Source organism: Oryx dammah, unplaced genomic scaffold (assembly GCF_014754425.2).
Source record: "Oryx dammah isolate SB20612 unplaced genomic scaffold, SCBI_Odam_1.1 HiC_scaffold_13, whole genome shotgun sequence".
Classification (NCBI taxonomy): Eukaryota; Metazoa; Chordata; class Mammalia; order Artiodactyla; family Bovidae; genus Oryx; species Oryx dammah.
Window position 1 is genome coordinate 19,170,610 of NW_024070197.1, and position 22,627 is coordinate 19,193,236.

A 22,627-nucleotide genomic window follows, 5' to 3' on the forward strand; every position below is an offset into this window, starting at 1 on the left:
TGTAGTTGATATAATTCCTGGGTCAAAGAGATGCACTTTCAAATTTTGGGTAGATATTTTCATATTACCTTTCTGAAAATGTTTAGTAATGTACATTTCCACCAACAGTGTATGAGAGTACCTATTTTCATACACCTTCTCCAATGCTGGATTTTTTGAATCTTTAACATTTTTGCTTATAGCATGGGTAAACTAAAGTGATCCAAGTTCATTTCCGATAACTATGGGAAAGGATGGGGTATTTAGTAAGTAATGTTGGATTGGTTGACTGCCTATTTGGAAGAGTTGCCATTAGAGGGCAAAAGTAACTTCCAGTGTTTTAAAGATCAAATATATTTTTCAAAAATACAGAAATGTGGCTGATGGCCTTTGCCACATGGCTGGTGGTGCTGCCATCTTGGCGTTTCTTGAGTTAGAAGAGTGGAGCCAGGCCGGGAGGTGGGGGAAGGGGTGCTGGCTCCATTACTATGGACAGTTTTTTTTCATCTGTGAGCTCCCAAGCCACATCTGCTCTTTCATCTTCAAGGTAGAGGAAGAGGATGATGCAGAGCACATTTTAGTTTTGACCATGTTCTGCCTCACCAGGTTGGGGGTGGGCAGGGCGCAAAGAAGAGTGTAAGATTGTATAAGTCATGGCCTGGAACCATGATCACCAGGAGATCACAGTACCTGTGGCCAGCCTCAAGTTGTCCTGCCAACCTATGCTGTTTGGATGACTTCCAGCTCTAACCACCTGTAACCTTCCACCTCTTGTCGAGTTCTAGCTCTGTGCGGATACTGGGTGGCACCAGACTGTTATTATAAGCAATGATGTTTCTGAGGAAGAGAGCATAGGAGAGGGGAGTGAGGAGGAGGAAGCTGAGCTGTTCACCATCCTGCCTGCCAAGAAGCAGGGGGATAAGCTCTAGTCCTCCTGGTCAGCTAGCTGCTTGCCTCCTGCACCGTGTTCAACGTTCCTGTACAAGTTTCGATAATTTTGTGTGTTCTCTGTTGAAGAGGATTGATAGCTGTGGAGTGGAGTGGGCGAGGTCTTAGTCTGGTGACAGGAGAAAGAGGGTCCCATTCTCCATCGGGCCCTGGTGTTCTCCTCCTGTGCCACACCCTTAGCTTCCCTTTGTTCCAGGAAGGGGACGAGCTCTAACCTTCTATCCTGACCCTCTGTCTCCACTTGCTTATGAGGTTGGAGGTCAGTATTGGATACTTAGAACTACACATTTTTTACATTTTTGGATAAAGGTTGAAATAACATGGTGTGGAGAGTTTTGTGGGGTTTTTTTCTTTTGCAAATATTATAGAGAAGTTGCATAGATATTATATCATTTTTAAATTTATTTATTTACTGGCTGCACTGGGTTTTCCTTGTTGCCTGCAAGCTTTCTCTAGTTGTGGTGAGTGGGGGCTCCTCCTTCTTGCAGTGCTTTGGGCTTCTCACTGAAGTGGCTTTTCTTGTTTAGAGCATAGGCTGTAGGTACACAGGCTCAGCAGTTGTGGCACTTGGGACTTAGTTGCCCAGAGGCATGTGGAATATTCTGGGAGAAGTGATCAAACCCATGTTCCCTGCACTGGCAGACGGATTCTTAACCACTGGACCACCAGGGAAACCCTACAATTTTTAAGCTTTGTAAATGAGATGACTTTTTCCTAGTGTGATATAAACACAGAAGTCATCAACGAAATGACAAATATGAGCACATAAAACTATTAAGCTGTGGGAAAAAATATCGTTAACAAGACTATCTTTCTACATATGTAAAAAGGGTTTATTTACTAGTATTCAAAGAGCTTCTACAAATCAAATAAGAAAAAAACAAGTATAGGTAGATAAAAAACAAATTACTGTATATAATATACTATTCTCTACCTCAATTTTCATCCAAAAAATTAAAATAGTACTGATTATGATGTTTAATTTTATGTTCCACTTTTCTGGACCACAGTGCTCCTATATATATTTGATCAAACATTGTTCTAGATGTTTCTAGGAGGATGTTTTGGGGTGATATTTAGGTTTAAATTGATAGACTTTAAGTAAAGCAACTGTCCTTTTGTTAATGTGGGTGGGCCTCTTCCAATCAGTTGAAGACCTGAATAGAACAGAAGGTTGACCTCCCCTCAGCAAGAGGGAATTCTCCACCAGACTTCATCTGCTCCATAGCTCTTCCTAGTTTTCCAGCAGACGGCCTCTGGACTCGAACACCGAGTTCATCCTGAGTCGCCAGCCTCCTGTCCTCCTCTGTCAGGTCCTGGACTCACCAAACCACTGCAGTCGTAACTGCCCTAAGCTGAAACAACTCAATGTCCTTCATGGGGTGTACGAATAAGCAGGTTGCGGTGTAGTCATACAGTGGAACAGAGTACTCAGCAATAAAAGGAAACAAACCATGATAGTATCAAATGAGATGAGTGTCAAAGGCCTTATGCTGAGGGAAAAAGCCAGTCTCAAAAGGTTAAAAACTATAACCTATAGGGTGTCATTGGTGTGACAGTCCAGAAAGGTGACACTGATGACAGGGAGCAGGTCTGCAGATGTCATCAGTTAGGGCTGAGGGGAAGATGTGACTCTGACTGCTCTTTATCTTGATCGTGGTGGTAGTTAGAGGAAACCGTGTGTGTTAAAATTCACAGAACTGTATGTACATCTCTCCCTGAAAAGAATTCCTTTTTATAGTATGATTTATTTTTTAAAAGAAAAAAATCAAATTGTTTCTTTAAAAAATGATGCCTGGGTGTCTGGCATGAGCCGAAAAGTAGAGTTTATCATTTACAGAGGTGGGATAGGCTGGGTGGTGGGGCCAGATCTGGGGGAGGAAGTGAAGAGTTCAGTTTTGGACTTATGAAGTGGGGATGCTCCCTGGGCACAGTTGGGTACACAGGAGTCTGGGGCTGGAGATTTGGGAGTCAGCAATGATTAACGCGGTGATGAACTAGAACACCTGGGAAGAGGGTATAGAACAAGGGCAAAGGGGGAGAGCCTTCCAGAACAATGGTTTTGGGAGAGTGAGGGCAAGAAGAGGAGCCAGGGTCGAGATGGAGGGATTGGGGAATGGTGGGGTATTCGGATCGCATCTCCTCTGCCCGACTGTGTCCTCCAGGGGCCTTCCCTGGGAGGAGGGCTGGTGCTGTGAACAGGAACTTCTAAATGAGAACGAGGGACTGGTAAGAATGATTTCAGAAAGTCAGTGGTGGTCTTTGTGGTGTTCTGCCCTCAGATCTAGGCAAAAATTCTCTCTGAGCATTGCTTCCTCCTGCTTTCCTCCCTACCTGTCCATCCCCAACATTCTCTGCAACAGAGGCCACCGACTGGAGGCCCAGGAGCCAGGCCACCACCCTCAGATCTGTTTTGTTTTCACCACACACAGTTCTTTCACATTTTGAATTGGTTGTCAGCTTAAAAGAATATAAAATTTTGGAAATAGCAATTTTTTTTTTTAATTTGGCTATGTTGGGTCTTAGTTGCAGCACTTGAGATCACAGTCTTTCTAGTTGTGGTGGGCAGACTTAGTTGCTCCAAGTCATGTGGGATCTTAATTCCCCAACCAGGGATCGACCCCATATCTCCTGCACTGCAAGGTGGATCTTAACCACTGGACCACCAGGGAAGCCCTCAAAACAGCAATTTAAATAGCTGCATTTCCAACTTGAAAAATTAGAAGGTATGGCAGCATGGAGCCCACTGCCCTGCATGATAGCTAGACAGGAATGGAGTTCAGATGAGCCGTGCACTCTCCACTCAGCCATAGTCCCTACTACTCCCTACAGGGGCCAATACTTTGGCCACCTGATGTGACGAGCTGACTCACTAGGAAAGACCCTGATGTTGGGAAAGATTGAGGGCAGGAGGAGAAGGGGGAGAGAGAATGAGATGGTTGGGTGGCATCATCAACTCAATGGACATGAGTTTGAGCAAACTCCAGGAGATAGTGAAGGGCAGGGAAGTCTGGCGTGCTGCAGTCCATGGGGTTAGAAAGAATCGGACACAACTGAGCAACTGAACAACACTCCCTACGAATGTCCAGTACCAAGAGCTGGTTGCTATTTATCATTGTTTTGAGCTATGGTTTCTGCCCTTTCGTGTAACTTCGGTGGTTCCACAGCTGTCCCAATTTCTTCAGAGTGGTCCAGCAAAAGCAGAGACTTGCTTGGATTATTGAAACTTGGGAGGATTTTCTCGACAATGGTGAAAGTGAAAGTGAAAGTCGCTCAGTTGTGTCCGACTCTTTGCAACCCCAGGGACTGTAGTCCGGGGGATTCTCCAGGTCAGAATACTTAAGTGGGTAGCCTTTCCTTTCTCCAGGGCACCTTCCCAACCCAGGGACTGAACCCAGATCTCCTGCATTGCAGGCAGATTCTTTACCAGCTGAGCCACACAATGGTATGTACAACCAATCAAAGGCACCTGAGGTGCCTTTTTTAGTCAACTGTTTTTGACTGAAGCTTAATTTGCAAATTAGCCATTTCTAAAAAGATCCATTTATTTGTCTGCATTGGCTCTTAGTTGTGGCACATGGCATCTTTGTTGCATCACATGTGATCTTTTGTTGCAGCCCATGGACTCTAGTTGTGGCGCCCTGGCTCCGGAGCACACTGGCTCAGTAGTTACCGTGTGCAGGCTTAGTTACTCCTCAGTATGTGAGATCTCAGATCCCAACCAGGGATCCAACCTAAGTTCCCTGCATTGCAAGGTGGGTTCCTAACCACTGGAGCACTAGGGAAGTCCCAGCAATCACTTTAATCAAAGAGTTCACTAAGTTTTGATAGATCTGTGTAACTCCCATCCAAATCAAGTTATAAAGCATTTCCAACACCATAACATGTCCCTCTGGTGTCCTCTCAGCCAGTCCCCTCCCAGTCCCATCCCCAGTCCCTGACAACCACTGATATGTTTTTTGCCACTTAAAGTGGTTCTGGTACCAATTCCAAGCTAGGGTGTCATTTCCTCTGCACCACCAAGCTACTCTCCCAATACCTGCTGAGTGTCCTACAATTCAACTCAATTCTGACCTCTTCTACCCAGAGGTAGTGGGTCACTTGCACACCCACTCCCAGCACACCACTTTGCCCAAGTCTCCATATGTTCACCAACCGAGAAGCTCTCCAAAGTCTATCCCTTTGGGTTTTTATGGAGGCTTCCATAGGCATGATTGATTAAATCTTTGGCCATAGGTGACTGACTCAACCCCCAGCCTCCCTCTAGTCCCTGGAGGTCAGCACGGGTAGGTAGAACTGAAAGTTTCACTCCCCCAATCACATAGTTGGTTCCACGCACAGTCAGCCCTCATCCTTAGAAAGTCACCTTATTAGCATAACAAAAGATAGCTTTATTGCTCTCATCACTTAGGAAATTCTAAGGATTTTAAGAATTCTGTGCCAGAAATGGGGATGAAGACCAAATATGTATTCATTATAAATCACAGTGTCACAGTCAGAGGTTATCTTGTTAGCCATGTGACCAGTTTGTTACTTTTTACTGCCAAGTAGTGTTTCATTGCATGGCTACATCACAGTTTTAAAATCCATTCTCTTTTGATGGTGGGCCACGTCCAATTTGGGGCTATTATAAATTAAAGTTGCCCTGAATATTTGCATGCAGTCTTTGTTTGGACAGGATGCTCTCATCTTCTCGAGTAATAGCTGGGAGGACACCGCTACTCATAACCTCAGAAGTCTTGCCTCCGAAGCCCTCCTGTGCTTCTCGTCTCATGGAGCTGGGCGATTCCTCGCTGGGTTGGTTGGCTTGCCATCTGCATGCAGCAGCAGGAGCTTGCTGGCCTGTTTGTTCGGCTCACTCTGCAGTGAGCTTTTCTGCTTACATCTTTTTTCTGGCTGACCTCTTAATTTACAGCAAATAATCTGATTGTTTTCCAAAGGATAAGCAAACAAGGAGTTATTTCAGTGGAGGCTTCTAGGGTGTTAGGAAGAGAGGGTTGTGCTCTAAGCAAAGAGAACCACTAGAAAACAATTATTAGAAAGGGGGAGGGGACAAGGGAGTCAGTGAACCGCAAGCCCATGATTGCATATCAATTACAAGTAAATTATGCATCCAGGAACACATATCCTCATCTTCATATGGGCAGAGTATGTGTGATGGTGACTTTATGGACACAAAGACTGCGTAGCTCTCCTGTTTCCAAGAACACACACAAGACCAGCATCCATCATGATCTCCACCCTGCTCATTCAACACTGTCTTGTTTTCACTGCAACCAAGATTCCATATTGGAGAACAGTTTGGAGGTTCCTTAAGAAACTAAAAATAGAGCTACCATTTTAATCCAGCAATTCCACTCCTGGATATATATCCAGAGAAAAACATGGTTTGAAAGGGTACATGAACCCCAATACTCATCGTGGCACTATTTACAATAGCCGAGATATGGAAGCAACCCAAATGTCCCTTGACAGAGGGATGGATAACGATGATGTGGCACATATATAAATAGAATATTACTCAGCCATGAAAAAGAATGAAATAATGCCTTTTGCAGCAACATGGATAGACCTAGAGATTGTCATACTGAGTGAAGTGAGTCAGATAGAGAAGGAGAAATATTGCATGACATCACTTATATGTGAAATCTAAAAAAAAAAAAAGCACAAATGCACTTATCTACAAAGCAAATGGAGTTACAGATGTACAAAACAAACTTATGGTTACTGTAGTTAAGAGATAGGGACAAACTGGGAAATTGGGATGGACATATACACACTACTATAAAATGGGCTTTCCAGGTGTCTCAGTGGTAAAGAATCCTTCTGTCAAGCAGGAGACATGGGTTCTATCCCTGGTTGGGAAGATCCCCTGGAGAGGGAAATAGCAACACATTCAGGCATTCTTGCCTGGGAAATCCCATGGACAGTGAAGCCTGGAGGGCTATAGTCCATGGGGTCGCAAAAGACTCAGACATGACTTAGCAACTAAACAATAACAACAGATATACAAAAATAGATAACTAATAAGAACCTACTGTATAGCACAGGGAACTCTACTTAATACTCTGTAATGACCTACATAGGGAAAGAATCTTTAAAAAGAGTTGATACATGTGTATGTATAACTGATTCACTTTGTTGTACAGCAGAAACTAACACATTATTAGTTGATATATATTTATGTGTAACTGATTCACTGTGTTGTACAGTAGAAAGCAACACAGCATTGTTAGTATATCAACTATATTCCAATATATGTATTTTTTAAATCCCATAATAAGTTTGGGAAATTTCATCAGTAAAAGGAGGAGAGCTTGCAGTTGAGACTGTCACTCAGATGATATTCAACCTTAGAAAGTATCCATCTTTGTCAAAGTTTTGCTCTTTGTCTTATAGTGCTGGGTCCATGCAGCCCCAGTCAGCTCTCAAAAGCCCCTTTCTAAACAAGGGGGATCCCAATATCTTGATGCCAGAGCTACTGACTGGAACCATAAGAAATCTCCCCTGAGTCCACTTGTAATAGGTAGAATAAACACTAAGATTTCATAGCTCCTACAAAGCAAACAGAGTTTAGAAATTCCAGGATCATAAAATAATTTAAAATAAGAGAAGACGTCACTGGATAGGTTCCAATAGGATACAGGATGCTTTGGGGTACAGGCTTATCCATTAGAGTTAAGATACATTTGGCTGCAAGTTAGAAAATATCTTGCCTATAGCAAGTCAACCATAGGGTGTTTGGAGGTGATGATCCCAGCTCAACAAGCTCAGCGAGGACCCAGGCTTGTTCCATCCTTCTTCTCTGCCACCTTTAACTTATTACATTTGTTCTTCAAGTATGTGGTCTCATGGCCCCCAAAGGGCTGCTGTGAGGAGAGGGCTGTTCCTCACACATCTATCTCCTTTAATAAGGAGGAAAGTCTTTCCCAGAGACCTTCAGCAGACTTCTTACCATTTTTTGGCTCAAAATGGGTCATGTGTCCATCCTGAGACCAGTCACCCATAAAGGGGAACAAGATTGTCGTGACTAGTTTCAGTTGCGAATCACCCTCTGGGGCTGGCAGATCTGCAACAGGAGATAATTAATTTCGTTCTCTCATTAGTCTGAATTCAGTGAAATCACTCTTTTCCAAAAATATTTCTACTACCCCGTTTCCTGTTTTGTAACATCTCCTCTCCCCTAGTTCCACGCCTCCATGGGAGTCAACTCCATGGCCCTTCCCACTTCCAACAGTATTTGTCAGATTTCATTCCTTCTAGCCCATTCTTTTTCTGGTGTGTGACCTCACCATCCTTTTCCCAGAACATGGACCGCCATCTCGATACCTTGATCTCCCTCCATATGGTTTTTCAGAACGGGCCTTAAAGGGAAGTCAGAAGGTTTCCCAGTTCTCTTTGCAGTTTTAGGGGCCACAACTACCTGTATTTCTTGGGCCTTTTTTTTTTTTTTTTTTAACCTGAGGTATCATGTCAGAGATAGGAAGGGAAAAATTGAGCACTCTCTCACATTATTTCACTCTATTTGTTCCCTCACCCAAGACTCTGTCTTCCACCTCTGATTCTCCTCTCCCAGAACCAATGGCCTGACTCTTCTTCCATGTCACTTGCTACTTTTTATTGCTGCTCTGCTTCCTCCTTTTGGATGATTCTTGCAACTAATTCTACAGACTCCCAGGCTTCTTACTCCTACTCTCCCTCCCCAATCTGCTCTTCACCTCCCACCTCCCTGCTCCCCCAAACACAATCTGGTCTAGTTTTTGCCCCATCCCAGGGTTCAGGTGAAGCAGACTTACCTCTCCTGCTTTGCATCACAGCTTCCCTGGTCCCACCGGGCACAGACACACAGTGGGAGGCTACTTGCTAAACTGTCCACAGGCTCTGGTCACAGGTGATGTATTCAACTCAGCAAAAGGCCTAGCTTCCTCCCTGCTCCCTGTCTGGCCCTCTGCCCTCCTCTGACTGACACAGGTTCATGGACAGTCTGAGCTGCAGTGGTTTCACCACTCGCTGCCTTCAGTCAGGCCGCAGTGAACCATCTTGGCCAGTTTCCTAATGACTTCTTCGGTGGCTTCCCTAGATTTCTGGTCACACTTGGCAATTTAAAGCTCCCAGCCTCCTCCCATTGCCCTCTGAGCTGACACTTGGGAACCTATGACTGAGATGAGTCAAGCCTCTTCTTCCTTTCATCCTTCTGGGTTGCACTGCCCCAGGTTTTTCTGGGGTTAGGGGGAGGGTGACCTTTCCTTCTAGGAAGGAAAGTTTCCTACCCTTATGGCCATCAGTGACTCCCTTTTGTAAGCCTTTAAAAACTTGTTTTGTTAACTAACAAAATTTTACTGCTAAGAAATCTAATTCTTAAAATCACAGACTGGGAATTCACTGGCAGTCCAGTGGACCGGGGCCCAGGTTCAATCCCTGGTCAGGGAACTAAGATCCAGCAAACAGTGTGGCATGGCCAAAAAAAAAAAAAATATATATATATATATATATATATATAATAAAATTAAAATCACAGACTGTCAGACACATGGCTGTTTGAAATCCCCTCAGTGAGAATGGAACATTCCACTGCTGCCTAGAGGCACTGGGCAGGAGCCTGTGACACAGAGAAGCAGCCTGGCTTTTCAGCCTCCAGAGCGTCACGTGAGTTTTCAGACACAAAATTCCACCTTTATCTTTATTTTGTGTTTTCCAGAGAAATAAGACCCTGGGTCTGCTTCTTGGCACAGCCCTGAAATTGACCTCTTTCCATCCAGGCCTGCTGTGCTTTGAGCCTATCAAATATGGTGTCATCGAAACATCACCTAAAAGTCACCCTCATCCCAAACCTCTAAGAACCCAGTCTCTTCATCTGTGAGATGCCCCATGCTTCCTCTGGACTGTGTGTGGTCTCCTTTGCTCCAGCAAGATAATGAACCCAACTTTGCTGGGCTGATGCATGAGACAGGCTTTCTCACTCTGTGAGTGATGAGACCTGTGCTCCAGCTCATGCGTTCTCCACAGGGGCAACAATGGTTCCCAAAGATGTGAAAAATGTGGTTCTGGGGGAACCAAAAAGTCTTATAGTAGTTTATGGTCTTCCAAAGGGCTACACACATAGACAGATACAGAGTACGTCTGTTGTATTAAAATGCCATGGTGTGTTGGGGGGGGGACTTCCCTGGTGATCCAGTGGTATAAAATCCCCCTTGCAAGGTAGGGTAAGTGGGTTCGACCCGGATCAGGAAGCTAAGATCCTACATGTTGCGAGGCAGCTAAGCCCACACACCAGAACTGCTGAGGCCACGCAACCCACCAAAGATTCCATGTGCCACATCTGAGACCCGAGGCAGCCAAATAAATTGTAAAAATTCTAAAAAATAATCATAAGAATTCATGGGCAGGGAAGGGAAGGTACTGAGTAGGAGGAAAATACCCAGAAAAATCCCTTGAGGGAACAGTGGTACAGAAGTTTGAGAAACAGTACTTTAGCTTTCATGCATTGGAGAAGGAAATGGCAAGCCACTCCAGTGTTCTTGCCTGGAGAATCCCAGGGACGGGGGAGCCTGGTGGGCTGCCGTCTATGGGGTCGCACAGAGTCGGACACGACTGAAGCGACTTAGCAGCAGCAGCTGATACTGACTAGCTTTGGGTGCTTGCTGTGAGTCAGGTTGCCAGTGGCTCTCTTTTGCAACTGGAATTGAGTTCTCTGAGCTCTGTCTTTGACCTCTTGCAGCACCCGGAGAACTGCCCCCTCCCCGCCCACGTGCCTGCCATGTCCTCACCCACCGGAGCCTCACACCTGCTGGCTGTGCCGAGTGGCGAGGGTCCGTGATGCGCCGTCACACACACGCACGCGCCCACGCCATCTCTCCACCCGCCTCTCTCCCCTGCTTTGAAGGGCACAGGACAGCAGCCCCAAACCCACCCTCTACTGCCTGAGCACCCCTCTCCCTCGACTTCCAAGAGACGTGGAAACACTTTCACTCTACCTTCACCACCACCCAGTCTCTGATGACTCTTCGTCCTCCCCGCCCCTCAGTCTTTGGTTTATACAGACTGGAGTGGGGGTGGTGCTGGGTGATGCTCGGCCAGCTAAGCTGCCTCTTCTTCCTCAGTGTAAACTCTGAGGGAGGAGTCAGATTCCTGTTCTCCACGGTTCTCTCTGGAATGCTGGGTTTCCAACTCCTCTTTGTCCTCAGACTTGGGTCGTCGCTACCACCCCTGGAGTTGAGGGATTCCACGGCACCTTTGTGCCCTTTCCGAAGCATGTATACCCATGTTTCCATGAAGGTCTGAGTGCCTTGGGACAGACAGATGAACCATGGGACAGAAGGACAGCTCATGCCTTCATCTCTGCACAGAGATGATGTCTCCTTTCACCCGAGACTCAATCCCCACCCACAGCCAGTCCTCATTCCCCAGTGACCTTGGAAGAAAGTAGATGCTAAAGACATTAGTAAAGGGCTTCTCAGGTGGCTCAGTAGTAAAGAACCTGCCTGCCAATGCAAGAGGCGTGGGTTCGATCCCTGGGTCCAGAAGATCCCCTGGAAAAGGAAATGGCAACCCACTCCAGTATTCCTGCTGGGAAATCCCATGGACAGAGGAGCCTGGCAGGCTACAGTCCATGGGGTCTCAAAAGAGTGGGACACGATTTAGCAGCTAAACAACAACAAAGACAGTAGTACTGAAATCCCTAAAGTTCTGAGCCCACCCATTTACACGCAATACGGGCACAATAAATAATTTTGAGCTCAATCTGACTGAGTGTCAACAGTGCCAGCATTTCTCTGGTTGCTTTGCAGGGCAGTGGGGGAGGCCCTGATCAGCTCTTTCTCAGGTATCACCCTCCCCTCTGTGGAAAACAAAAATTTACTACCTGATCACAGTTTGATAAAAGTAGCTCTTAAGAACACACATTTGTCTTTTCGGTAACCTGAAGCCAACGTGCTGACTAATCCTCTTATTTTTTTCAAGGAGGTTTCTTTACTGGGAAGAGGATGTATGCTCACAGATAGCCATCTGCTTTGCATCCAGTTCTGTTTCTCCTCATGATCTGTTTACATTTGTCCCAGTCAGTCTGCCTTGGCTGACTCTGGAAGTCTGACTGGGCCTGCTTACCAATGACACACAGCTAGTGGCAGAGTGGCTCAGGGACCTGGGTTTCGGAGTCAGCTAATTTCAGCTTCCAGTCCTGCTTCAACCGCTTGTGGGCTATGGGGTCTCGGGTAAGAGACTTCACCTCTCTGGGCCCAGTCTCTCACCTGTAAAATGGGAAGAGTAATAGTACCTGCCTCACAGCGACGGAGAAGATTGAAGAAGACAGTGTCAGGCCAAGCTCTTAAGATAGGTTAGTTATTGTTCTTATTCTTCCAGCTCCAGTCCTCTCTCAGCATCTAAGCATCTTCTTGTCCATCCTTTTTCTTTCAGAGTCTAGGTGTTTTATCGTTCCATCCATCAATTCCACCTAAGATACACTCACATATACCAATCACATGGACCATTAAAAAAAAAAAAAAACAGGTTAAGAAAAAAAAAATTCTCTTTTGCTTGCCGCCAAATTTATTAAGGTAATGTTCCTTTGCCATTTTTCATAAATGTCCCTGAAGTTCTGAAATTATTGAACAGTGGACACTTTCTGGGAAATCCACGTGTGGCAGCAGGGTGCTCCCTCCCACCTGGAGTCCTGTGTCCCTACCCCCACCAGCTTCGTCAGCAGTTCTGAAGGACATATTCTTTGTGTCTTCTGTCCCAAGTGACTGGGCAGCTCCCTGGGCCCCTGAACACTGCTCTCAGCTCCTCTTCTTACCTTCAGCAAAGTTCGGGAGCTGGCCTGCTGCCATGGGAAGCTCCTTTTTTCTCCATAGCTCTTCCTCACCTTGACCACTTCCTGGGCACGTCAGGGGATGGGAAGGGAGGGCAGTGTGTGGTGAGATCAAGAGTTGGGCTTGGGCACATCCTGAGGAAGGGGGGTGCCTGCTCTGCCTCAGACGGTGCCAGTCCCCGGTCTGCCTCTCCAGGGTCCTGCCTGACTTGAGCTTGGAACTGCCCCGGGGATGATCCCCCTTGCAGCCCAGTCCATCTGCCACCAGCTCCAGAGCGCCCGCCTAGAGTCCACTAGCTGGCCTCTATATTGAACAGCTCCTGCGGTGGCCCCTCTCCCTCGCTCTTCTTCGAGGTCACACCATTCTCCTGCCGCCAAGGGCCCCAGGACCCAGTCAGCCGCCCCAGCAATCCCTGGAAGTCGGCTTGGAACCCAGATGATGAGAAATAGTAGACGAGGGGGTCGAAGCAGGAATTCAGGGTGCTGAGGAGCAGCACGTAACTTCTCCACGTGGGGCTTTCACCCTGGATGTAGCCCACGATGTGGGACACGTTGTAGGGCCCAAAGCAGACGAGGAAGTTGAGCAACGTGGCGGCCGCCAGCCCTGCCACCCTCTTCCGACGGCGATGGCTCGCTCCCCTCCCGAGTATGCAGACCAGGCGGCTGTAGCAGTAGCTGCTGATAAACAGGGGCACCCCAAAGAGGACCACTGCCATCTCTAGCCGGACAGGCAGGAGAAGGGCCAGCTGATCCTCCCGGAACTCCAGGTAGCAGGTCCCGTTGATACCCTGGCTGGGGGTGGAGTCCCCTGAGAATTCGATGACGTAGACCACGCTGCAGTGAGCAGCGGCCAGGAGCCAGCAGGCCCCGCTGACCAGGCCAGCCTGCCCCGGCCTCGGCCGAGTCTTGTACCAAAGCGGGTAGGCCACGCTCAGGAAGCGCTCTGTGCTCACGGCGGCCAGGAAGAGGGACGTGAGATAGATGGTGGTGAAGAAGAGGAACCTGGAGAAGGGGCAGAAGACGAAGGGCAGGGACCAGTGCATGGCACTGGCCGCCTCCACCATGCGGAACGGCAGGAAGAGCAACAGGACCAGGTCCGAGAGGGTGAGGTTTAGCAAGAGCACGTCCACGGCCACCGGGCGGCGCCGCAGCTTGCCCACGAAGATCGCCAGGGCCATCAGGTTGAGGGGGAGCCCCACGAGGAAGGTGAAGAGGTACACGGAGAAGAAGAGCCAGTGATTGCCGAGGAAGAAGGAGCGGTCTGGGCTGGTCATGGCCACTAGCGAGAGAGAGAGAGAGACAGAGACAGAGATGGCAGCCCAGGTGGGGGTCTAGCACCATCTGCTTCCCAGCTGTCGCCGGGAACACCCCCACCCCCAATCCCTCACGCTTTCCGCAGCAGGGGCCGCCTGCCTCTCTTCCTGGTCACACCCGGTCTCCTGCCCCTTCCCTGTCCCTCTCTTCCTGGTCGCCTCCTGTCTCCTGTTCCCTCTCCCTGAGCACCAAGGTGCCCTCCACAGAGCCCCTAAGGACCCCATGCTCACCTGCTGCTTTGAGACCCCGAGGGCTCTGCCGCTCAACACCTTGCCGGCTCCTCCAGATCAAGTCCGGTGAGCTATTATCTGGCAGAAGTGATAAAAACCTGGCAGTGCCCATGACGTCACTCGCTGGAGAGCAACGGCACAAAAGATGCCTTTAGCTCCGTTAGCAGCGCCGCCGGGCCAGTATGCAAAATGAGGAGCAAATTCCACGACTGCCTGCATGCCTTGCTCCTCCGTGGCCTCACAGGGGATGTGCAGACTTTGTCTTCTCCCTGATCCTCCACTTGAATTTTATCTGCTCCTCTAGAATGACACTCCTCCAGTTTGCCTTGTAAGGGCAGGAAGTGTGACACAGTCATGCAGAGCCTGGGCTCTGGATCCAGGCTGGGGTTCAATGCTAGCCCTGTCACTTGCTAGCTTCATGATTTGGCGCCAGTGACTTAAGCCCTCTGTGCCTCTGCTTTCTCATCCATATAGAACAGGATCATCAGAATACCAGTCTCACAGGCTTATTGTGTAAAGTGTTAGTTGATAACCTGTCAAAGGCTAAGTTAAGTGTGGTGAGCACTGAACAGATGTCAGTCGCCCTCACCCCACTTCCTGCAGTGGGCTTGTCTCTGGGCTGATAGTAATATTAATGTTGGTGGCTATGATGGAAACAACTACCTTTTAGGGGCCATATAATCCATAGCAGGGGCTTCCCTGGTGGCTCAGTGGTGAAGAATCCGCCTGCCAAGCAGGAGATGCAGGTTTGATCCCTGAGCGGGGAAGATCCCCTGGAGAAGGGAATGGCGGCCCACTCCAGTATTCTTGCCTGGAGAATCCCCATGGACAGAGGAGCCTGGTGGGCCACAGTGCATGGGGTCGCCAATAGTCGGACACAGCTGAGTGACTGACACTAACTATTGACTTAAGAGAAATGAAAGCATATATCCACACAGAGACTTGCTCATAAATGTTCATAAGAATATTAGTCATAATAACCAAAAAGTGGAAACATTACCTGGTGTCCATCAGCTAGTGAATGGATAAACCATGTGGCATAGCCAGACAGTGGAATACTATTTGGCAACAAAAAGGAGTGAAATATCCATGCTTGCTGTAGCATGGATGCACCTAAAAACGTTGTGCTTGGTGAAACAAGCCAGACATAGAAGACCATGTATGTTTCCATTTTTATGAAATGCCCAGAGGAGGCAGATCTGTAGAGACAGAAAGTAGATGACTGGTTGCCTGGAGACTGAGAGTGGAAGTGGGTTAACTGTAAGTGAGCATGAGAGTTATTCCATCTTTATCAAAAAATGTCCTAGATTGCTTGATAGTGATAGTTTCACCCCTTGGTAAATGTACTAAAAATCACAGGATGGTACACTTAAAATGGGTGCATTTTATGATATGTAAATTTTATCTCAAATAGGCTGTTAGAAATCAGGCAGAGAACCGAACAAAGTTTTTGCTGTTGTAGGGCTTACATTTGGTGGGAGGGGGTGTCCTTGAGAGGGACTGAGTCGGGGGACAATAATAAAGACACAAATAATACAGAGGCCGAGAGCCCCCAGAGGAAACAGTGCAAGCACAGGGAATAGGGGTGCACAGGTGGGCCTTCCGGGGCCACTGGTAGCAGGTTCACGGCACAAGGGGCGAGGGTAACCAGAGGATGCTGGGGGCGGGCTCTGCGGGGCTGCAGGGAGGAGCTGAAATCTCCCCTAAGTGGAAGAGGTACAAGTAAGCGGAAGAGGTGGCCCCGCACAGCAGGTGCTCTGGTGCAGTGGGAGGGAGCGTAGCTGTCACTTTATGGGAGGGGTCACCTGTGCTGGAGTTCAGGCTTTGACCAAGATTCTCTGGTGTCCCCACTGCACAGAGAGCAAACTTGTCTCTGGCCTCAGTGGAGCCTCTGGCCAGTGACTTCCCTTCTCTGGCCTGTTTCCGTATTTGTTTGTTATTGCTGTTGTTTAGTCGCTAAGTCATGCTGAACTCTTTGCAACCTCATGGTCTGTAGCCCACTAGGCTGCTCTGTCCATGGGATTGTCCAGGCAGGAATACGGGAGTGGGCTGCCATTGCCTCCTCCATGGGGTTTTCCCGACCCAGGGATTGTACCTGTGTCTCCTGCTTTGGCATGCAGATTCTTTACCACGGGGCCACCAGGAAAGCCCTCCATCTTTATAAACAGGGGTAATAAAACTGTCTTTGGAGGGCTGTTACAAGCATTCACTCACTCAGCAAATATTTACTGCAAGCCTACTATGTGCTTGGCTCTCTTCTGATTGCTGGGGTTATATCAGCAAATGAAACAAGAATTCTTGCCCTTGTAGACATTTGTTTTTCTTGGTGACACCATGAAGCATACAAGATCTTAGTTCCCTGACCAGGGAATCCAACGCATTCCTCTTGTAGTGGAAGCACAGAACCTTAACCTCTGGACCATTAGGGAAGTTCCCCCTTGTAGACATTTAAGCATGAAAAGATAACTTGTGTAAACCACAAATGCAAGTCAGGAACGTAGCTACCAGCTTTTTTGCTTCTATGTGTTCACATCTTTGTCATCATTAGAGGAATAAGTCTGCTCCCTACACCTCGTCTCAGAGCAGACACCCACGAGTGTGTCTCTCTCTGCCGCTGTCCTCTGCCCACTCTCTCTTGGGTTCAGGGTGTTACCACTCACCTTCACAAAAGGGACCACAAAAAGAGGCATACCCTGATACCCCTAAGTTTTCCAGATGCACCCTGACCTTTTGGGGTCCTCCTCAAAACATCACTTTTTATGTCCACCGCTCCATTGCTGTAAGGCCTTGGGCAAATTTCTTAATCCCAAGAAATGAAGATGATGATCATACCTGGTTCCAGGACCAGAGCAAACTCCTGCAGCGCCTTAGTGCAAATTAGGAAAAGGCACTCCCTGCAGAGCACAGCCCTGCACCAGAGAGCGTGCACTGCCCGACAAAGTGGGTAGTGTCTTTGTTCAAATTAGAGTAAGTCACTCCTTCTCCTGGGTGGGAGCATCCCCACACCAGGCACATGGCTTGGTGAGCAAAGCGCAGTCTAGAACTCAGTCAGCGTTTGCCCCTTTGCCTGACTCTCTTGTGCAGTGAGCTGCCTGCTCATCTGTACAGCAGCAGCACAGCTAAATCAAAGGACTGTGGGAGGATGAAATGAGACAGCGCTTGCAAAACTCTTGACATGGTGACTGTCATGTATATTTGTTTGCGACTATTTCTGGTGCTGCTGGTATTTTCCCTTCCCCCTGCCCAAGCATCTGTTGCCTACCAGCTTCCTGTTCACAGTTCTAATGCTGCCCCCTTGTGAACCCTATAAGGCATCACAGTGTCATGGTCTTGCCTCCTGCTTCTTCTTGAGAAATTTAAATGTACATTCCTAGGAAATGATTTTGGAGTAACATCTCCCCAAGCGTACCATCAGAGTGGCAGTGCCTCTGGCTTAGAAGCAAACGTCCTTCCTCCTCCTCCACATGGCATGCTGGCAGTCGGGGCAGTCAGGATTCGAGGAGACGAGAGACAGGGGAGGTGGGCAGTCCTATGTGCCCAGGGCAGCTTACCTTCCTCTTGCCATCCGGCTCCAGGCCTCCATCCTTCTCTCTGACTGCAATACTCTCTTCTTCTAGGCTCAGTTCTCCCCACAAATGGCTCCAGGGATGCTCGCAGGTGAGGCCGTCCCGCCGTTCCTTGAAAGTGGCCCCGCCAGGAGCCTGGAGAAGCAGCCAGGCTCTCCTGCTCTCTGCCCCTTTTCCCCAGCAGCAGCTGCTATTTCTGGGATGCCCCTGTTTTTGTTTTTGCCACACAGACTGTCCCCCGGCCAGGGCGCCCTCCCAAGTAGCCGGTCACCAAAGGGTTGAGCACCACGCTCCAAGCACCTGTGATGAGCCCCAGCTGCCGCCACTGGCCTCCAATATTGGGGTGCAGGAAGCCAGCCACGTTGGAGGCGTTGTAGGGTCCTAAGCAGAGCAGCAGCGTGAGCAGGGCCCCGCCAGCCACCCAGGCCGCCTTTAGCTTCCGTCTGTGGCTCAGGCCCGAGCCGGCCAGTGCCCGGAGGCAGCCCACGTAGCAGAAGGCCGTGATCACCAGTGGCAGAAAGAAGAGCAGAAGCGAGAGGCTGAAGCGAGCAGGGCCTGCCGAGGCCGGGTCCCAGGCCTCCAGGCAGATCGGAGAGCCGTTGACTGGCGTGCTGATGCCCAGGGAGCTGGTGGAATTGTCCAGCCAGCCCCCCGGGGCCTCCAGCCCAAAGACCAGCCCCAGGTGACAGAGGACGATGGCCCATATGGCCACACACACACCCCAGGAGTAGAGCGGCCTCCGGGTAGCTTGGTAGCCCAAGGGGAAGGCAGCTCCGAGGTAGCGGCCGACACTCAGGGCAGCCAGGAAGCCCCCACCCGCATAGAGCGGAGCAAAGTGGACCAGGGCAAAGGCAGGACAGAGGGGGGCTGGCAGGGGCCAGGCGCCCCCAGCCAGGGCCTCTACTGCCTTCAGGGGCAGAGAGGTCGCCAGCAGGAGATCAGAGCAGCCCAGGTGGAGGGCATAGACCAGGCTGGGGGTGAGGCGCAGCCGGGCATGCGACACGGCGCCCGCGATGGCCAGGGTGTTGAGTGGAAAGCCCAGCACGAAGGCAGCCACATAGAGGGCAAAGGAGAGCTGTGGGGGCAGGTCCATGGGACCCCTTGTGCGCCCCACTCACTCCCTGATCTCAGATCTCCCAGGACCAGGGAATGGGGGCTCCTGGAGTCACAGACTGGTCTCAGCACTGCTCAGGGCACTAGAAGCCGTCTAGTGAGATTGGTGGAGAGATGGACGCCCCGTAGAGGGAGGTGGCAGCTCTTTAGCAGTCTAGCCTGGATTCGAGCAGGGACCACTCGCTGTCAGCCCTCTGCTTTCTCTCCACCATGTGCCCCCTTAAAATGGAGCGAGCGATCGCTGGTAACAGGGGGGAGATGGAACACAGGTGAGCAGGTCCCAGGAGAGGCAAGACCTCCTGATTCCTGAGCCTCTGGGAAAACAAAGGGTGGAGAGAGTTCAGAACCAGAGTTAAGCCCGAGAGGATGTTTTTCTCAAGAGAGGAATCTAGACTCCTGTGTTCATGCCCCTTTCCCAATTCCCTGGAAAGAGAGGGCCCTGCTCCCCTCTAGCAGGCAGTGTGGGTCAGGTGGCAACTCCCAGCTGAGGGAAGGAGAAGTCGGGGTATGGGGAAGGTGAAGACTGTGGCCATGGGCAGGAGAAGAGGGTCGCCTGAGGAGAGTCCAGCGGTAAGCCGAGTCCCCTCGGTGTAGGGGAATGACTTTGGCCAACTTCAGGGGTTCCCCCTGAGCGGGGACATCTGGGGTTCTGGACAGTCATTCTTGCAGGGATCTGGGGAATCATTCTTATGGGGAGAGAAGCCATAGAAAGAGGGACTCACCTCCTGGTGCTGCCAGATGTCTGAGGCTCAGGAGTCCCCCGAGGGAGGGTGGCCAGGATGGGCAGTGAGCCGGAAGGGAGGGAAGGGTGGGGTGGCAGGGCCATTAGCCTGAAGCACTCACAGCCTGGATGAGCAGCTAATGGACCATCTCTGAAGGAGGTGAGGGTCCAAGGTGATGCAAACACAGGAAGGGGAGAGGTTTGAGGTGTGGGCTTTCGTTGGGTGGAGGGAGGTGTGCCTGGCCAGCACCTTTAAAGAGCAAGGTGGGTGGGGTACAACCAGAACACAGTTTTATTCCGCCCCACCCCCAACAGTCTGTTCAAACCTGCCCTGGGGGCTAAGTCTTCCCTACTCTTGCACGGGCTCGTGGGCAGGGCCAGGCTCACTCTCAGAGACTAAAAAAGTCCTTCTGGTCACCATAGTACCTCCACTTGGCATGCAGAAGGTGGGGCAATGTGGGGTAATGAGATTATCATGCCTAGTTGGAGCTTCCGCTCTCCCCGTACCTGATAACAGGCCTTGGGCTCCCCCATCCTCCTTCTCCTCTCCCCTCTGGCCTGATGACTGTGATTGGTTTTTTTCATATTTATATTTATTTTTTCTAAATTTATTTGGCTGTGCTAGAGTTTAGTTGCAGCATGCGGGATCTAGTTCCCTGACCAGGGTTTGAACCTGGGTCCCCTGCATTGGGAGCATGGAGTCTTAGCCACTGGACCACCAGGGAATTCCCCGACAGTGGTTACTGACCCTCCCCGTGTCAGCAGGAATAGGAGGAGGAGAGAACAGGAACAGGCACAGTTGAGATGGACGGCACTGAAGTACCCAGGCGGTGGTCTGCCCTGCCCCTCTCTGAGCTGCACTGATGGCAGAGGGGACCCCTCCTGGGGGCACTTGTAGGGATGCTGGGTGGCGCATGCCTCCATCTGGCTGCTTACCTTTCGTCTCAGCCTCTGGGAACTCGGTCGTTCACCTCCTTGTTGTTGTCATCCTCCCTACGTGCCTGCTTAGTCATTTCAGTCGTGTCCGACTCTTCACAACCCCATGGACTGTAGCCCGCCAGGTTCCTCTGTCTATGGATTCTCCAGGCAAGAATACTGGAGTGGGGAACTTCCTGACCTGGGGATCAGACTCGCATCTCACTGCATCTCCTGCTTTGCAGATGGGCTCTTTTACCCACTGAGCCACCTGGGAAGCCCCATCCTCCCTAAGTGAGATTTAAATGGCCCCAGGCTGTCTCTGTGGTCCTGTCTCTCTGTCTCTGACTAAACAGGTGTCTGTCTATCCATCTGTCTCTCTCCTGCGTGAGACTGACAGTACGGCCTCTCTGGACTTCAGCTTTCTTGGGCGTGTGTGTCAGTCACCAGGCCACTATGTCCTCCCCGAATTTCACGTCACCCAGAATAAGCTTCTCCGAGTGGCTCCCTGGAAGTGCTTCCCATCAGGCTTCAAGTGCGGGCAGCATGAGAGTCTCAGCGGATCCACAGCTCCCTCCAAAGAAATGGTCGTATCTCCCTTTGAATCTCAGGTTCTCCGTCACCTCCCTTCCAAGTCCCGCATGTGTCATCCAGCACCTCCCCTGGGATACAGAAGAACTCCCCACCTGCTCTTTAGGGTTTTGTCTTTTGGAAACACTCAGAAATGGACAGGGCTGGGGAAAAAAAACTCGATGAAAGTGCCATTTTACCTGTCGTGATGAGTGTTTGGGAGATGAACAAAGCTGGGTGCCAAGGGAGACAGCGGGTTTTCAAGCTCTTCTCCGCTGGCTCTCCCACCTTGCAGTTCAGGTGTCTGCCAAGCATCACAGAGAATCCCTTGGTCCCTGCATCCTATGGGCTCCGCCTCTGCTCCAGCCCTTCTGCTGTCATTTTGTGTTGTTTATTCTGAGCACCTGAAACTCTGCGACATCAGATTTGCCAACTCCTCTGCTAAAATGTACAGCTTCCCTGGTGGCTCAGTGGCAAAGAATCTTCCTGCCAATGCAGGAGATGCTGGTTCCATCCCTGGGTCAGGAAGATCTCCTGGAGAAGGAAATGGCAACCCACTCTAGTATTCTTGCCTGGAGAATCCCATGGACAGAGGAGCCTGGCGAGCTATAGTTCATGGGGTCCCAAAAGAGTCAGACATGGCTTAGCGACTAAACAGCCACAACTGCTAGAATGTTGGCCAGTGAGAGCGAAGCTAGCTGTCTGCTCTGTCCACTGCTTGTTGCATACACAGCAGGGACTCACTGAGTCGGATGAATGGTCTATTGTCTGGGCTCCGGGAAGATGGTGAGGTCTGGGGCTGGATGTGGGGCTGCATGTGTTTTGGCCCCAGGGCTGCCCATTCTCTGCTGTGCACATCTCAGTGGGGCCTGATGACAGCGACATCTCTTGGGCAACTGGTCATGAAGTAGGTTGATATCAGCAGCCAGGCATGGGGACAGGATGGAAGTCACCTGCCGGTTGCCAGGGAACCCCGTGCCAGGCCTCCTCAGGCTGCCTCCAGCCCCTTGGGCCTCTAAAACCCTCTGGGCAGCTAGACCAGAGACCCCTAAGTTAGGACTGTGCTCTATCTTTTTTTTGGTATCCCAATAACTGGTTCTGTGGTAAATGGTTGAATGGGTTCAGTGATTCTGGTTCCCAAGCCCTTCTCCTCTCATTTCAACAGTCCTCAAAGCCTTCTCTAAAAAAGCATATGGTGCTCACAAGAAGTTAACAGGAAGTTCCCTGGAAATCCAGTGGTTAAGACTCAGCACTTTCACTGTGAGGGCCCCAGAACTGAGATGGCCCAAGCCACATGGTGTGCCCAAAAAAGAAAGAAAAAAGAGGAAGAAGTCAAATTAGGGATAAGAAGTTTGATGGGGAAATCAGCGCCCCACTCCTCGGGTATCCCAAGGACAACCTTGCAGAGAGTATCTGGTGTTGGGCAGTGGGGAATGTTGGGGGCAGGAAAGGAAGGTGATATCTT

The 22,627-nt window shown here is 49.8% G+C and overlaps 2 protein-coding genes across 2 annotated transcripts; both read right to left on the bottom strand.

The window, feature by feature from the left end:
* Nucleotides 1–12,453: 12,453 nt before the first annotated feature.
* On the bottom strand, nt 12,454–14,563 carry FFAR3 (free fatty acid receptor 3). The gene is made up of 2 exons (XM_040253033.1): nt 14,278–14,563; nt 12,454–14,012 (listed from the first exon to the last, which is right to left on the bottom strand). Exons 1-2 carry the CDS (start codon nt 14,387–14,389, stop codon nt 13,027–13,029), a joined length of 1,098 nt encoding a protein of 365 aa, XP_040108967.1. The 5' UTR covers nt 14,390–14,563; the 3' UTR covers nt 12,454–13,026.
* A 3,308-nt stretch (nt 14,564–17,871) lies between these two features.
* FFAR1 (free fatty acid receptor 1) lies at nt 17,872–18,936 on the bottom strand. The gene has a single exon (XM_040253047.1). The coding sequence runs from the start codon at nt 18,934–18,936 to the stop codon at nt 18,034–18,036; it is 903 nt and encodes a 300-aa protein (XP_040108981.1). The 3' UTR covers nt 17,872–18,033.
* Between the last annotated feature and the right edge of the window lie 3,691 nt (nt 18,937–22,627).

Excerpts from the sequence above, each read along its gene's own strand:
- FFAR1 (XM_040253047.1), bottom strand. The coding sequence starts at position 18,936 with ATGGACCTGCCCCCACAGCTCTCCTTTGCCCTCTATGTGGCTGCCTTC.
- FFAR3 (XM_040253033.1), bottom strand. The coding sequence starts at position 14,389 with ATGGGCACTGCCAGGTTTTTATCACTTCTGCCAGATAATAGCTCACCG. Across the intron at positions 14,013-14,277 it reads TCGGGGTCTCAAAGCAGCAG|TGGCCATGACCAGCCCAGAC; the intron begins GTGAGCATGGGG and ends CTCTCTCGCTAG.